The sequence below is a fragment of the Thamnophis elegans genome, chromosome 2, assembly GCF_009769535.1.
Source record: "Thamnophis elegans isolate rThaEle1 chromosome 2, rThaEle1.pri, whole genome shotgun sequence".
In the NCBI taxonomy this organism is placed as follows: Eukaryota; Metazoa; Chordata; class Lepidosauria; order Squamata; family Colubridae; genus Thamnophis; species Thamnophis elegans.
In genome coordinates this window covers 142,503,673-142,521,291 of record NC_045542.1, presented here as the reverse complement: position 1 = coordinate 142,521,291, position 17,619 = coordinate 142,503,673, and the positions used below count along the sequence as shown (strand labels likewise).

At 43.9% G+C, this 17,619-nt stretch overlaps 1 protein-coding gene across 1 annotated transcript in view; it reads right to left on the bottom strand.

Annotated features, from left to right (window-relative positions):
- LOC116502676 (zinc finger protein 208-like) overlaps positions 1-8,545 on the bottom strand; it is an 89,492-nt gene extending 80,947 nt beyond the window's left edge. The window contains 6 exon segments of the mRNA XM_032208563.1: positions 652-1,051; positions 1,053-2,604; positions 2,934-3,063; positions 7,384-7,451; positions 7,579-7,693; positions 8,519-8,545. Of these exon segments, the coding sequence (XP_032064454.1) occupies positions 652-1,051; positions 1,053-2,604; positions 2,934-3,063; positions 7,384-7,451; positions 7,579-7,684 (2,256 nt within the window). The 5' untranslated portion in view covers positions 7,685-7,693; positions 8,519-8,545.
- Between the last annotated feature and the right edge of the window lie 9,074 nt (positions 8,546-17,619).

Below are 17,619 nucleotides of genomic sequence, written 5' to 3'. Positions count from 1 at the left end.
TCTCCCAAATAATGCAATTTGATTATTTTTTTGATATTTCCCTTTTTGGGTTAGGGAAGCAGCATCTGTTAAATGTCTTCGCATCCCTCCGAGAGCTATGAATAACGGGGGGGAATAATGACAGTTGGCGAATAGGAAGCTCATTTCTAAAAAATAAAATAAAATGAATGTATGTACCACGGATTTCAAAATCCATGTGTCACGTGGCCATCATGTGACATATTGCAACAGTTTCCCTATTCCTGGAGCTGGGGTGGGAGTGTCCTCCATGTAGCACAACCAGCCTGTGTTCTGCCAGTTTGACATTCCTATATGCTTTATATATATACATTAAAAATTTATTAATTATAATTATAATGACTCATGCCCATTGTTTCTTTTAACATTACTAAAAACCTTTTTCAGAGTTCAGTCTGTAAATTTGAAATCCATTCATAGAACTCATTAAATGAATAATTACCATACATTCTCATCCAAATGTATCTTTGTTTTGGGGATTCTCCAGTCTATGAATCATGTTATGGGAAATAAGACTATGGGGTGTGCTGAAGCCCTTTCCACACTCCGTGCATTTACCAAATTTTTCGAAGTATAAGAAGCACCTTCCCCCCCCCCAAAAAAAACAGGGTGAAAATCTGGTGCGTCTTATACTCTGAAAAATATGGTATATGGCTTCTCCCCTGTGTGGATCCTTTGATGGGGTGTAAGTTTACTGCTTGTTCGGAAGCCCTTTCCACACTCCATGCATTTATATGGCTTCTCCCCTGTATGGATTCTTTGATGGGATGTAAGTTTACTGCTTGTTCTGAAGCCCTTTCCACACTCCATGCATTTATATGGCTTCTCCCCTGTGTGGATCCTTTGATGGAATGTAAGTTTAATCCTTGTTCTGAAGCCCTTTCCACATTCCATATATTTATGTGGTTTCTCTGCTGTGTGGATCCTTTGATGGGATGTAAGACTACTGCTTATTCTGAAGGTCTTTCCACACTCCATACATTTATATGGCTTCTCGCCTGTATGGACCCTTTGATGGTATGTAAGTTGACTGGCTGTTCTCTCCTGTGTGGATCCTTTGATGGCGTGTAAGATTACTGCTACTTTTGAAGTCCTTCCCACACTCCATGCATTTATATGGCTTTTCCCCTGTGTGGATCCTTTGATGGGTTGCACGATCTTTCGTTGTTCTGAAGCCCTTTCCACATTCCATGCATTTATATGGCTTCTCCCCTGTGTGGATCCTTTGATGGGATGTGAGTTCACAGTTTCTTCTGAAACCATTTCCACACTCCATGCATTTATATGGCTTTTCCCCTGTGTGGATCCTTTGATGGCGTGTAAGATCACTGCTACTTTTGAAGTCCTTCCCACACTCCATGCATTTATATGGCTTTTCCCCTGTGTGGATCCTTTGATGGGTTACACGATCATTCGATATTCTGAAGCCCTTTCCACACTCCATGCATTTATATGGCTTTTCCCCTGTGTGGATCCTTTGATGGCGTGTAAGATCACTGCTACTTTTGAAGTCCTTCCCACACTCCATGCATTTATATGGCTTTTCCCCTGTGTGGATCCTTTGATGGGTTACACGATCATTCGATATTCTGAAGCCCTTTCCACACTCCATGCATTTATATGGCTTCTCTCCTGTGTGGATCCTTTGATGGGATGTAAGTTCACAGTTTCTTCTGAAACCATTTCCACACTCCATGCATTTATATGGCTTCTCCCCTGTGTGGATCCTTTGATGGGATGTAAGTTTACTGCTTGTTTGGAAGCCCTTTCCACACTCCATGCATTTATATAGATTTTCCCCCGTGTGGATCCTTTGATGGGATGTAAGTTCACAGTTTCTTCTGAAACCCTTTCCACACTCTATGCATTTATATGGCTTCTCCCCTGTGTGGATCCTTTGATGGGATGTAAGTTTACTGCTTGTTCGGAAGCCCTTTCCACACTCCATGCATTTATATGGTTTCTCCCGTGTGTGGATCCTTTGATGGGATGTATGTTCACTGCTTGTTCTGAAGCCCTTTCCACACTCCTTGTATTTATATGGCTTCTCCCCTGTTTGGATGTGGATCCTTTGATGGGATGTAAGTTCACAGGTTCTTCTGAAATCCTTTCCACACTCCATGCATTTATATGGCTTCTCTCTTCTGGATGTGCATTTATTAACAGTCTTGTTTCCATCTTCATTGCATTTATTTGTCTTCTCTCCCATGTGAAAAGGTTTCTGTGACTCAAGAGACCCATTTTCTTGAGAAGGTGTGAACATCCAACTGTATTTTTTTCCCTTTTCTTTGCCCATATTGGCTCCTCCTTTGGCTTGTGATGGAGAGGGTCCATCTACATCTAATGTCTCTTTCAAGATTCTTTCACCTTTCTCAATATATTTCTTCTTTAGTTTTTCTTGTTGATCAATAACGTTCTGCATCTGATCAACAATCGAAGGAGATGATCTTTCCTTATTCCAGTTATTTGACAGGTTTCTCTCCTGCCTTTGGAATTCTGTTTGAATTGCAGGTTTCTCCATTACATCTCCTTTTCTGAACACCTTGACTGGTTCTGTGGAGTCTTTATTCTCATTCTCATTATCACCTTCAAAGGGAAAGAGAAATGAAAGTGGGAGAAAGGTTAGGGGAAAAGATCACTCTGTCAGAAGTCATATTGATTGCCTTCAGTTATTGTGCCAAATTCTAATATATACTGCATATTTGCATCTTAATAATGGCATGGTATAGAAGTGATAATATCTCTTTGGATGAGGCATAAAACCTTGGAAAACATATTAAGTCAAACAACCAAAATGGCAAGTCTTAATAGGACTGATATGGAAGCATCTGGGCCAAAATAGTTGAAATCTGTGTGATGAAATGAAAATGAAAATGTCTTCCTGAACTCTCTGAGGGAGAGTAGGAAACTCTTACCAAGAGAGGCCACATTCTTATAATTCTCCAGCATGACTTCCCAATGCAGAGCTTTTTGGTCAGGATCCAGCTGAGACCACTCCTCCTCGGAGAAATAAACTGCCACCTCCTCAAAGGGCAGAAGACCCTCCTTGAAAGGAAAAAAAAATACAGAACAGACCAAGAACTCCAGGATCTTTCCTATTATTAAGAATTTTACATAGCAAACATAGACGTTAAGATAAATGGCTCTATGCTTAGTAAGGATCTGCGGTTTAGATGACAAAATTGACAGAACAAAAAGCATTTGACTAAAGAAAGATTTTAGGCAGGTTTTATCAACTTGGATGATTCTGTAGCACTTTCAGTGCCATTCAGGTTAAATAAGCCCTGTTTTCTTCTGGATCAATTGATCTACCAAACAGCCAGCCAGACCTCATCAAAATACTCTTCCTTCTGGATCTATTAATCCATCCATCCACAATCAAAAGGTCCTAAGTGACTTGAGAGAATCAACTGGCAGGTGGGCCTTGGAAAGTTCACCAATCAGTGACACTAACCCTTCCTTGGATAGTGTTCCTGATTGGTGGGTTTTCCAAGGCCCACTTGCCAGTTGATTCTCTCAAGACATTGAAGGCCTTTAAACCATCCCTGCCTTTAAAAAAGGAAATGTGCCTGTAGGGGAAGGGATTCTTTGTAATGTTTTATGAAATGCCTTATGTTGTCCTAAGAAGGGGCAATCCTGTTCATCCTTAACACCTTCATGAAAGTGCTGGGAGAGCTCAACCAGGGGTCTGTGTGGTGTGCCATTAATACGCAGAGACTCTGCTCCTCCTTGGATAGCAAGGAAGTTGCTAGTAGTCTGAGCCATTGGCTGGACAGTAAATAAGAAAATGAAGAATGTTTTCCATTGAAGACAATTCTTAGCCTGTGCAAGGTTGGATTGTTTGGCTTCCTTATCCAGGCACAAGTCAGAAGATTAAAATTTACTTTCTAAGCTAATGGGGCCTTGGCTAATTGTTCTTTCAGAACACTTTTCACTTGGAGATGTTTCTATATTTTGACTGTCCTGGGATTTTAATAATCTTAACTGTTAACCGTGTATTTTTCTTATTAATGATTGTAAATGAAGCATTTGAAAAATGGAAATTTGCTAGTTTGAATATTTAAATATTTTTGAGGCTCCTAGAACAAATTCAAGTCAAATAATTATAAAAGGGGCACCATGTAGGATAGTTTAGGGTTGGGTAGGGTAAGATAGGATAGGATAGTTTAGTTAGAAGGGATCTTGCAACTCTTCTACTTCAACCTCCTGCTTAGGTAGGAAACTCTATACCTTTTCCGACAAATGGCTATCCAAGTTTCCACCCATTGCTTCTTGTCCTGCCCTCAGGTTCTTTGGAAAACAGCTTGACTCCCTCTTCTTTGTGGCAGCCCCTGAGATATTGGAACACTGCTGTCATCTCACCCCTAGTCCTTCTTTTCATTAAAAAAGACATAACCAATTCCAGCAACCGTTCTTTATATGTTTCAGCCTCCAGTTCCATAATCAGCTTTATTGGTCTTCTCATCTAGGGTGGACAGGTGCTCACTTACCTATTTTAACTTCTGTTCCTAAACTTGTGGTGCTGTTTTTGATAAGTTGGACTGGTTTTTTTCCCTTTGCATAAAGGCAGATGAAAAACACGAGTTAAGTAGTTCTGCTTTCTCCCTGTCGCTTTCTTACCACCTGTTTGATTGCAGATTGTATGGCACTCACGATTAAATGCTTGATTTTGCTTGACAGCAAGGTTGATATTCTTACCCACACAAAAATATATGTTATATGCACTATATTAATCTATCAATTTTAGATTGCTGGGGACAGAAATGTTCTGTATCAATTAATTGTCTGTCCCCACTGAGGAGTATGTACAGTTCTTGGCGGACAAAGTTGCTCGGTTTCGATCGGACCTGGACTCCACTCTTGCAGATCCAGCCGAGACACAAGGGAATGATCTGGCAGACCATCTCTGGGTTGAGTTTCAGGATGTTGCCTCCGGGGATGTGGACAAGGCTATGCGAGCTGTGAGCGCCTCCACCTGTATACTGGACCCGTGTCCCTCCTGGCTGGTTGCCAACAGCAGTGAGGTGACACGAGGCTGGATCCAGGCGGTTGTTACCACCTCTCTTCGGGAGGGGTATCTCCCCACCGCGCTGAAGGCGGCGGTGGTGAGACCCCTCCTGAAGAAACCGTCCTTGGATCCAGCAATTCTTAACAACTACCGTCCAGTCTCCAACCTCCCCTTTGTGGGGAAGGTTGTTGAGAAGGTGGTGGCCTTCCAGCTTCAGCGTACCTTGGAGGAAGCTAACTATCTTGACCCCTTCCAGTCTGGCTTCAGGCCCGGTTACAGCACAGAAACCGCTTTGGTCGCATTGACCGATGATCTCTGGAGAGCCAGAGATGGAGGCCATGCGTCCATCCTGGTTCTCCTTGACCTCTCAGCGGCTTTCGATACCATCGACCATGGTATCCTTCTGCGACGACTGCGGGAGGTAGGAGTGGGAGGCACTGTTCTGCAGTGGTTCTCCTCCTACCTCTCGGACAGGTCGCAGTCGGTGTTGGTGGGGGGGCAGAGATCGTCCCCGAGGCCCCTTACTTGTGGGGTGCCGCAGGGTTCGGTCTTATCCCCCCTACTATTTAACATATACATGAAACCGCTGGGCGAGATCATTCGGAGGCACGGGATAAAATACCACCAATATGCGGACAATACACAGTTGTATCTGTCCGCCCCGTGCCAACTCAATGAAGCGGTGGAAGTGATGAACCGGGGCCTTGAGGCTGTTAAAGACTGGATGAGAGCTAACAAACTGGTGCTCAACCCGGAAAAGACCGAGTGGCTGTTGTGTTTTCCTCCCAAAAATTTGGTTAATGTTCCATCAATCAGGCTGGGGGGACAAAATTTATACCCCTCAGACAGGGTCCGCAACTTGGGAGTCCTCCTGGACCCACAGCTGAGTTTCGACCATCATTTGTCAGCTGTGACCAGGGGGGCATTTGCTCAGGTTCGCCTGATGCGCCAGTTGCGGCCCTACCTGAACCGGGAGGCCCTCACAACAGTCACTCGAGCCCTTGTGATCTCTAGGCTGGAATACTGCAACGTGCTCTACATGGGGCTGCCCTTGAAGAGCATCCGGCGACTTCAGCTAGTCCAGAATGCGGCCGCGCAAGTGATCGTGGGCGCACCACGGTTCGCCCACATAACCCCGATCCTCCGTGAGCTGCGCTGGCTACCTGTTGATCTCCGGGTGCACTTCAAGGTCCTACTTACCACTCACAAAGCGCTCCATGGTAGTGGATCTGGCTATTTGAGAGACCGCCTTCTGCCAATTACCTCCCTGCGTCCCATCAGATCGCACAGGGTAGGCCTCCTCCGAATCCCATCCGCCAGTCAGTGCCGACTGGCGACTACGCGGAGGAGAGCCTTCTCAGTTGCAGCTCCGACGCTATGGAACAATCTCCCCGTGGAGATCCGCACCCTCACCACCGCCCAGGCCTTCCGCACGGCCCTTAAGATCTGGCTATCCCGTCAGGCCTGGGGATAAAAAATCTTAGTTCGTCCCCTCCCGAATGATGAATGAATGTTGTGTTCTATTTTTTAATATTATGTATTGTTTTATGTCTTTTGTCTTTGTACCCCCTTTCCCGTGTTTTGTAAGCCGCCCTGAGTCCCCTCAGGGAAAAGGGCGGCCTATAAATTATAATAAACATTCCTAAACAAACATTCCTAAACACTGTTTAGTTTAAATGTTTATCCATAGAATCTGTGAATGTAATGCCAAGTAATCCATTTGTTTGATGGACACAAACCATCTCTTTTGTACAGTTTTTCATAGGACAAGCTGCAGACGTCATGACTAACATAAAGAATTCTGTAAAACATTATTTATTGAAAAGTTGGGAGAATCATTAGCGAAAGGAGTTTTTAGTTTTTAAAGTGCTAATCTTAAAAAAAATCCTAAAAAGAATCTTCAACCAAAAGGAAAGGGGAAAATGGCAGGAGACAGTACAGGTAGTCCTCAACTTATAACAGTTTTTAGTGATTTACAATGACAAAAATGACGTATGCCCATTTTTCACACCTACGACTGTTCCAGCATCCCCATGGCCACGTGATCAAACTGACTCATATTTATGATAGTTGCAGGGTCCCAGAATCATGTGATCCCCTTTTGTGAACCTTTGACAAGCAAAGTCATTAGGGAAGCCACTTAAGAACAACCATACTTCTAACTTCAGCACTTCACTTAACACCTGTGGCAAGAAAGGTCGTAAAATGGGGCAAAGTTCACTTAACAAATGTGTCACTCAACAACAAAAAATTTAGGTTCAATTGTGGTCCTAAGTCAAAGACTACCTATAATATGTACAACGGCTGATTTCCTGAGGGAAAAATAGAAATCTAATAAATCAAAGTTATTATCATACCTGAGTTGAAGATTCAATCATGGTTTCCACTCCCCCTAAACAAAGAGTCGACTTCCTTCTATGCTTCCCTGTGAGAGAGACAGAATTTCAAAAGGCCTAATTAATAAAATAGGAGGAGGTTTGCTATAGTGGAGAGGACACAGAGAAGATGAGAAAGTTAGGATTTATCAAAGGAGTGGAAGGACCTTATATTACCTCCTGAGGTGTCCTGAATTGGATCTTCCTGAGGGATCCTCCTGAAAGGCAGTTCTTGAGGGAGATTTGACAGATGTCTTTTTGTCTCAGGATCTCTGATCTCCATTGCGAAGGACTTGAAATAGGATGCAGGAAAAAAAGAATTAATGGACATTACATATCATGAAGTGGTGTGTACCTCTATTTAACACCTGATAAACTGTCAACGATTTTTCAAATCTCAAAGGAATTTCAAATACACGTTTGAAATGTAAATGTAAAAAAGGAACTTTTTACCAACTCTGCTGGACTTGTGACAAAGCAAAGAAATACTGGGGTAAGATTTATATTTTACTGCAGAAGATTCTCAAAGTGGGCATGAAAATCAAACCAGAGACTTTTCTTTTAGGTTTAATAGAAAAAGGGATGGAAAAACATTCTCGAACTTTGCTGTTATTTATGTTGAGAGCAGCAAGGATGCTCTTTGCAAAGTGGACAGATATTTTAATAGCCACAAAGGCGAAGTCGTTGGGAAAACTGATGGACCTAGCAGAGATGGAAAAATTAATTGCTTTATTTAAAGAAAAGACCAAGCCAACCTTGCTTCTACTTTGGAACCACTGCTGGGTTTTGTTCTTGAGATCGAAAAAAATGAAACTTTGATTGAGTTTTGCTGATTACATAAGTTTGCTGTTATATAGAATTTGCTAGTACATATTAAGTATGTAAATGTAAAACATTGAACCTGTAATGTTACCATTTTATTCAACTGTGCTAAAAAGATTCAGATTTTCAATTATTTTGTTTTTTCCCCTTTACCCTACTCTTCTTTCACTTCACTTCCCACTTTCCTACTATTTTCATTTTCTTGCATTTTATATCTTAATAAACCTACAAAAATTTGATATAAAAATTTGAACATATTTTTATTATATTCAGGCCCAAGAAGAAGTCCTCTCACCGGCAACTCAACCTGCTCCTTCTTCTCCTCCGCCTGGCTCAGGAGGAAGCCTTCCGCCAGGGCCACCGCCTGGGAGCTGGTCTCTGCTCCACACTCCCGCACCCAGCTCTCCATCTGCAGGGGCAGAAGGGCCAGGAACTGCTCCAGAACCACCAGGTCCAGCATCTGCGCTTTTGTGTGCTTTTCTGGTCTCAACCATCGACTATAAAAGAAGTGGAGTCGACTACAAAGTCCTCGGGGACCCTCATCCTCCTCATATTGGGCACCCCTGAAGTTCCAGGCCTGAACTTCTGAAATGATGGCTCCTTCTTCCAGCATCTTCTGCCCAGTTTTTGCCCAGATCTTCCCACAGATTCCAGACTGGGCACCAGAAGGGTCATTTCCAGTTCCCTCACTTGCTAAAGGAAGGCCAGCCATTCTCTCTTTGTCCTGTAACACAATTCCAAATGGGTGCAATGAAATCTGTGTATCTTCAAATGCTTTTTCATTCATAGCAATGTTCATTTAGTCTTGGGAATACCAGAACAAGCCATTAAGCCCTCCTTGCCAAAGGGATCATTTTTTCTCTACATGAAGATCAACAAATGGCCTCAATTTTACAATTTTCTTATAGAAGAAAGAATAAATCTAAGCTAGTAGATCGGACCATTTATCGACACTCATCCTCACAGAAGGAAGCATTATTCTGACCTGTAAAGCGGTGACTTCCAGCAAGAAGATTCAGTGCATATGGGCATTTTGGATAATTTAAATTTCTTTTTACTCAAAGGGAAAGACTTGCATTTTAACAATATAGCTCTACATTTACCTTTAAGCAGGGTTCACTCAACATACAACATAGAAAAGCCCAGAACCAGTTCACAAAGCAGGAAAATTCAGTTCACAAAAAATGAGGTGCTAATCCTTTGACTCTGCTCCATTTCTCTTTCTCCCTTCACGCAGGGGGGCAGGGTCGCACAATGTGTCCTAAGCACAAACAAGTCAATCAAATCAAGGGGTTCAGTTTGAAATGTTGCAGAAATGAGATGAGACCAGCTCTTTATCAGAGGGAAAGGTTTATTGCACAAGGTTCAGCAAGGATAGGTCAAGCAAAATCTGAACCCCGAAGGGCAGTTGTTTACAGACTTTAGCCAGCATATCAATCACCCCAAAGTACATTGCCTTCCTGTGTCACATACACCTCTTTCCTGTGCCCAGCCCCTCGTACTGTGACAAGACATTCATTCAGCTTACTCAATTGCCCCCCAAAAGGGAGTACTTGTACCAATATCCTGGTTCCTTTGTTTTAGCTTGGAGAGGCAGACAAAGCAATTAATCCTTGCCCTGTTCCACATGGTCAAGAAACTTTAATATCCAGCTTTATTTATCTAGTTGCCAATTTCTCTTTTACTATGAAATATAAAAGATTAAATGCACACAGCTCAATACGATGACGCGATTGACTATCTTCCTGAAACAAATTGAGTTGCAAAAGGCTCCAAGCCGAGATTGATGTCATCCAGCACAGAGTGAGAATGTAGACAACCATCTTTTGCATCTCTTCATTTCAAAGTTGTTTTGCCATACAAGCTCCCGCTCTCCCCTATGCAGGAGCTATTCCCACGAAATGGGTAGCTAAGGACGATCCCTTTTCTTTCTCCTAAGATTGACTTGGTATATAAATATATATCCTTTCCTTCTCTAGTGTGAGAACCTTCTGCCTTTCCTTGTATACACGCTCGCACAAGGACAGTAACACACACACACCTACCCTTGCCACCTCTTTCGTCAAGACTTCCTTGCAGCCTTTTTAATGGCCTGCGAAGCTTAAAGGGTTAAAGAGGGAGAGTCCTGCATCCTAGAAAGGCAAGACCTAGTGACGTCACTCCCTTCCCAACCTGCAAGAGCGGCTCAACGCTGAAGCGCATGCGATTCCTTTCTCTTTGCTGAGGGAGCCTCGAATGGATTTTCTGTGCATGGAAGGTATTCATGGAAAAAGGAGAGATGGTGCATTTCCCAAGTACGGCCAGGAGGGGGTGATCTCGAGAAGGCCAGGAAGCCTTCTCAATCTGCTTTGGGCAGTATTATAATTTAGTGAAGAATTTTGTATTTAAAGTACTGTCGTTTTTTAAAAATCCTAATAGCAATCTCACTTAAATTTTTGTTGCTCAAAAAAAAAAGCAAACGCAAACAAGGGCTGAAAATGAAAGGTAGTATTCATACTAGCTTGACTTTCTGAAGGAAAGGCATAATACAAATAATTTCCTCCTCTTACTTTACTTGGAATTTTAACTTCAGCTCTGAATTTTTAACTTCATTCAGGAATTTTAATTTCAGCTCTGCAATAGGAAGGGTCAACTTCTTTCTACTCTTCCTTGTGAGGGAGACACAATTTTAAAATGTATAATTCGTAAAGTAGGAAGAATTGCTCTATAGAAGACAGATGAAATGGTTGGGATCTCTATGGGGAATAGGAGGACCTTATATTACCTCCTGAATTGTCCTTACCTGGATATTCCTGAAAAATCCTACTCAAAAAAACAGTTCCTGGGGGAGATTAGATGGAAGCTTCCTTCAGTGTGTGGGGGGGGGGGGTTTCCAATTTTTTTACTACATGTTTGCTCGTGTGGGTGAATGTGCTTGTGTGCACTTCTGCACTTGCCCAAAAGTGTTGGGATGGGTGGGCGGAGCCTTCCGCCACCACTACTACAGGTTCGCTCGATCCGGGACAAACCAGGAGCAACCCACCTCTCATTTCCTTCCAGTTGTGGGTTTCAAAATTTTTTGGAACCTACTCTGTGGGTGTGGCCTCCTTTGTGAGAGTGGCTTGCTGGCCATGTGACTGGGTGGGAGTGGCTTGCCGGCCATGTGACTGGGTGGGAGTGGCCAACTTGGAAAATGTGATGAAACTCACTTAACAACACTCTTGCTTAGCAACCAAAATTTTGGGCTCAATTGTGGTCATAAGTTCTCTTTCTTTCTTTCTTTCTTTCTTTCTTTCTTTCTTTTATCTCTCTCACTTTCTTTTCTTTTTTCTTTTTTCTTTTTTTCTTTCTTCCTTTCTCTTTCTCTCTTTCTCTTTCTGTCTCTATCTCTCTCTGTGTGTGTGTCTGTCTGTCTGCCTGTTTCCCTCTGTGTGGATCTGTATCTCTCCCCCTCCTTCTCTCTCTGCCTCTCTGTCATTCTCTCTCTGTGTCTGTCTCTCTGTATCTCGCTGTCTCTCTTCCCTCCCCCCCATCTGTTCACTCTGTGTGTGTGTGTGTGTGTGTCTGTCTGTCTGTCTCTCCCTCAGTCTGTGTGTGTCTCTCTCTGTCTCTCTCCCTCCCTCTCTATCTCTCTCCCCTCCCTTTCTCTCTCTCTCTCACTCTGTGTGTGTATATGTGTGTGTGTGTCTGTCTGTCTGTCTGTCTCTCACTCACTCACTTAATCACTCACTCCTTGTGTGTGTGTGTGTGTGTGTGTGTCTCTCTCTGTCTATCTGTCTGTCTATCTGTCTCTTCCTCCCTCCCTCCCTCCCAACCCGCAGATGGGCTCCGGACCAGCGGAGGCTCTTCCTTCGTTTTAACCAAATGATCTTTCCTAAGATATAAAAAAGAACCTTAATTGCAGGCTCAACAAAAGAAGCTGGAAAGAGATACTGAAGCCAGGAAGCTGAAACCTGGGACTGGAGAAAAACCTTTTCTATCCCCTTACCAGCCCATCCAGGAAGACGAGTAACACGAGGGGGATCCCTCTCCCCGCGGATGGGTACCAGACCAGCGGAGCCTCATCCTTCTTTTTAACCAGGCGGTTATCTTCTTTTTAGACAGGCGATCTTTTTAACTAGGAGATCTTTAACCAGGAAATCTTTGGCTGCTGCACAAGCACATGGGGACGCACTGCCCTTTTCTCTCTGATAGCTGCCTGGTTAAAAAGGAGGAGGAGGCTCCGCTGGTCTGGAGCCCATCCGTGGGGGGGAGGGATCTCCCTCGCGTTCCTCGTCTTCCTGGAGGGGCTCCGGACCAGCGGAGAAGAAGCGGCGGGGGCTGTCGGGCTGGAAACCCAAGCCCCATTAGCCCCAAAAGCCTCTTCTGGATGTCTATTGCAGTTGCAAGGAGCCGAGGAGAGCGCGGAGAAGGTTCTCAGTTCTTCGGAAAGCTGCGAAAGCGGCTGGGAGAGGCGAGCGGCTTGGTTTAGCCTCCTTGGACGTCGCAGCAGCAGCAGCCCCAAATGCGCTGATCTCGACATTTTTCGCATCGGGGCGTGCTGCAAGAGGGAGGGAGTAAAGACCTTTTCCAGCCAGCACAAAGGACTTCCCCGGACTTGCTTTGCTGAGCAGGGGCGATGGGCCCACAACTCCACCACCAGCATTCTGTAAAAAGTCTTCACTCACTCCCTTTTGCACCACGCCCCGATGCAAAAAATGCCGAGATCGGCGCACTTGGGGCTGCTGCTGCTACGAGATCCAGGGAGGCTAAACCAAGCCGCTTGCCTCTCCCAGCCGTTTTCGTGGCTTCCAGAAGCACTGAGAACCTTCTCCGAGCTCTCCTCGGCTCCTCGCAACTGCAATAGACATCCAGAAGAGGCTTTGGGGGCTAATGGGGCTTGGGTTTCCAGCCCGACAGCCCCCGCCACGTCTTCTCCGCTGGTCCGGAGCCCATCCGGGAAGACTAGGATGGGCTCCGGACCATCAGTGACGTGCGGTGAGGTTGATACCTGGTGAGGCTCAGCAGGGCAGCAGTCGGCCTCGGCGGGGGGGGGGGGGGGAATTTGCATCGCGGGAGCAACCAAGTGCCCGGGTCTGCAGCAAAGGCGCTTGGTGGCTCCCACGATGCAAAGTGCCCCGCTCCCCCCCCCCCGCTGTCCCGGCCTGCGTCTGCTGCTTCTCCAAGCTCCACCGCTGGAAGTCCCGGATCGCCTCTGGGGGAAGGCTGAGTGAAAAATGGAGCGAAGCTTCTCTGCGGCCTCCCGGTGCTGCCCAGAGACTCTTGCAGGAGCACATGTCAGCGGCCGGCGGCCTGGAGCGGCCCCGGCTGTGAGACAAGGGAGCACTTAAATTAGCCGCTGCTGCTGCCGCCACCACCGCCCCACTTCTCACCCAGCCTTCCCCCAGAGGCGATCCGGGACTTCCAGCGGCGGAGCCTGGAGAAGCAGGCCGGGGCAGCGGGCGGCAGCATCGGGGATGGTGGGGCACTTTGCATCGCGGGAGCCGCCAAGCACCCAGGTCTGCAGCAAAGAGGCAGCCTCCTCCTCCTCGCCCACTCCTCTCTCCTCTGAAGCACGCCCCGCCCAACGTAAGCGTGCTCAAGAAGACACGATTGGCTGCTTCCAAATCAGGAGGCGGGAGAATTAGTGCCTCTTTTCCATCTGAACGTCTTTGCCTTTTAACTCTTCATTAACTTTTAGAAGGCGAAAAATTCCTTATGGAAAAGAGGCCCCGAGTTCTCTCGCCTTCTGCTTTGGTTAACACTAAGCAGACACCAAGCCACTGTGACCTGGAATCTAGTAGCAACTATCTTGGCTTTAATTATTTAAAAAAATATATTTAAATTTCTTTCTTTTTCCTGAGGAGACTGGTGAGGCTCCGGCTCCCTTGCCTCTAGTGACTGCACGTCCCTGCCTCCCACCATGAATGGGCTCCGGACCAGTGGAGCCTCCTCCTTCTTTTTAACCAGGTGAAAAACGCTGAGATCGGCACGCTTGAGTCTGCTGCTGTGACGTCCAAGGAGTCTAAACCAAGCCACGTGCCTCTCCCTGCCGCTTTCGCAGCTTCCCAGAGTGCCAAGAACCTTCACGCTCTTCTCTGTGCTCTCCTCAGCTCCTCGCAACTGCAATAGATGTCCAGAAGCGGCGAGGGCTTTATGCTCAGAAAAGCAACTTCAAGAAGGTCCTTTGCTAGCAGGCAGGTTTTAGGATGCCTGCCGCCACCAAAGGACCTTCCCGAAGTTGCTTTTCTGAGCATGGGGAAAACGGACGGTATTTTGTCCCTTCTGTCTCCCCGTTGCTCAGAAAAGCAACTCCTGGAAGGTCCTTTGGTGGCGGCAGGCATCCTAGAACCTGCCTGCTAGCAAAGGACATTCCTGAAGTTGCTTTTCTGAGCAACGGGGAGACAGAAGGGACAAAATACCATCTGGCCGTGACGGGTATACAGGGCTGGGGGCGGGGCAGGCTTACTTCCAGGTCCAGTCACCAACTGGTTCGTGAGAACCGTCGGGGACTGGCAGCAACCCACCCCTGCTTCTTTCCCTCAGGATCTCTGATCTCCATAGAGAAGGATTTGAAATGGTAGACAGAAGAAAAGAAGAAGAAATGAACATCATACACCTCATCTCATGCTCCTCCTCAAATTTGCAGATGACACCAAGCTGGCAGGAGCAGCCAATGCCCCAGAAGACCTGTTCAGGATCTGAAAGATCTTGGCAGGCTTGAACAATGCGCCCCATGCAACGAAGTGAATTTTTTTTTTATTGATCATTTTTGAAAAAAACAAACTTTAAAAAATGTTTAGTTCCCACCACCCCCTCCCCCCAAGCCCTCCCCCAACCTTCCCCCTCCCCCCGACTTCCCAGAACTAATACAGGGTATAAATCTTTAACAAGATCGCCTAGGTTTGTTATTTTCAATTTTTTTATCTATTTTCCATCTAGCCTGTAACTGCCCGTACTGAAACCATGTTTGAATTACCTTTTCCTCTTTTAATACATCCAAGGGTTTCAGTTGTAGTACACCTCTTTCTAGGGTAAGAAGCTGTCTGTAAGTAGTTACATCCTGTTTTTGTACTATGTTCATATTTTCTATTGCGTGTCTGGGAATAGCCCACATGGGTATCTTATCGTTTAGTTTATATTGATATTTTTTCCAAACCCGCAGTAGAGCATTCCTTAAAATATGACTTTTGAAATTCTTATCCACCTTTTTGTTGTATAGCAGATAAGCATGCCAACCATATACCAAATCATGCCCTTCAATATTAAGTATTCTATCTTCTGTTAAGTTAATCCAGTCACTAATTACAGATAAAACTACTGCATCGTAATATAGTTTTAAATTGGGTAATTTCAAGCCTCCTCTTTCACGCACATCTTGCATTATTTTTAGTTTTACTCTCGGCTTCTTCCCTGCCCATACAAATTTATTAATACCCTTCTGCCATTCTAGCAGGCTTGCATCTTTTTAAAGTATTGGTAACGTTTGAAAAAGAAATAAAAATTTAGGTAGAATATTCATTTTCACTGCTGCTATTCTTCCCAGCAAAGATAACTGTAATTTCTCTCATTTTTTCATCTCTGTCTGTATACTATGCCATAGTGGTTCATAATTATACTTACATAACTTCCCATTTGAGGTTGAGATATAAACTCCTAAATATTTGACCTTTTTAACTATTTCACATACTGTCATTCCTTCTAGTTCTTCCCTTTGTTTAGTGTTCATATTTATAGCTAGTATCTTTGTTTTCCCTAAGTTTATTTTAAATCCTGACACTTGACCATATTGATTAATCATATTCATTAAAACCTTACTAGATTCCTGTGTTTGGGTTAATGTTATAACCAAATCATCCGCAAAAGCACGTACTCTATATTCTTGCTGCCTAATCTTGATTCCCTGTAAGTCCCCTGAACGCCGTATTTTATTCAACAATAGTTCCAAAGTTATAATAAACAATAATGGAGATAAGGGACAACCCTGCCTTGTACCTTTCTCAATTTTAAATGAATCTGTTAGACTCCAATTAATTATGATTTGAGCTGTTTGTTCCTGATATATTGTTTTAATTGATTGTAAAAAGTGCTCTCCTATTTGCATTTTTTGCAATATTTTCAGCAGGAATTGCCAATTCACTCGATCAAAGGCTTTTTCAGCATCTAAAAATATAAGCACAGCAGGAATTTGGTTGTTCTTTCCCAGGTATTCTAATGTATTGAGAATTAGTCTTACGTTAGTTCTCATTTGTCTCCCTTGAATAAAACCTGTTTGATCATTATGAATTAATTGCAGAATAGCCAACATTAACCTATTCGCTAGTATTTTAGTGAAAATTTTATAATCTATGTTGAGTAATGATATGGGTCTATAATTTTTTGGTTGAGTAAGATCTTGATCTTCTTTGGGTATCAAGGATATAAAGGCTGTCTTCCAAGATGGGGGTACCTTCCCTTCCACTTGGATCTTATTAAATAATTCCTTAAGCGGTTCTACCATTTCTAATTGCAACTTTTTATAGTAAGCTGCCGTCAAACCATCTGTACCCGGTGCTTTCCCTACTTTTAGCTGTTTTAATTACCTGGAGAATTTCCCCCGAAGTTATTGGTTGATTCAGTCTTTCCCTCTGCTCGTCTTTTAACTATAGGTATTTTTTTCTTTATCCAGGTATCTATATCTAACCTTTGGATTTTATCATTCGTGTACAATCCTATAAAGAATTCACGAAAGCACTTTTGAATCTCATCTTGTTGATACACTTCCTTCCCTTTAAAATGTAATTTCTATATATTATGAGACTTCTGTTTTTTCCTAATCAAATATGCTAGCCATCTACCAGATTTATTTGCATTACAGAAAGTGTTGTGTTTTGCATATAGCAAATTGGTAGTCAACTGGTCTGACATCAGCATGTTAAATTGCTCTTTTAATAATGTGATTGTTTCTTTGATCTTTTTGTCTCCTGGTTTTAAGATTAGCTCCTGCTCTCTCTTCCTAATTTCATTTTCAAGTTCAATTATCTTTTCATCCTGTTTGCGTCTATGTAATCTATTCATATTTATCAGAACTCCTCTCATATACACTTACTTGCATCCCTTACCATTTCCATAGATGTACCCTTATTCATGTTAAAAACAAAATATTCTTTTAACAACTTTTTACATTCATTAATGTTTTTCTCATATTTAAATAAGTTTTCATTCAGTCTCCAAGACCTTCTTGCTTGGATCCCAACTCCCAACTCCATCCAAACCGCAACGAAGTGAAATTTAATGTGGAGAAAAGCAAGGTTTTACACCTGGGCAGAAAAAACCAAAGGTACAAGTACAGATTAGGAGAAGCCTGTCTCAAAAACAATATCTGTGAGAGGGACCCTGGTGTTTCAGTGGGCGATCAGTTAAATGTGAGTCAGCAGTGCGTGGCAGCAGCCAAAAAAA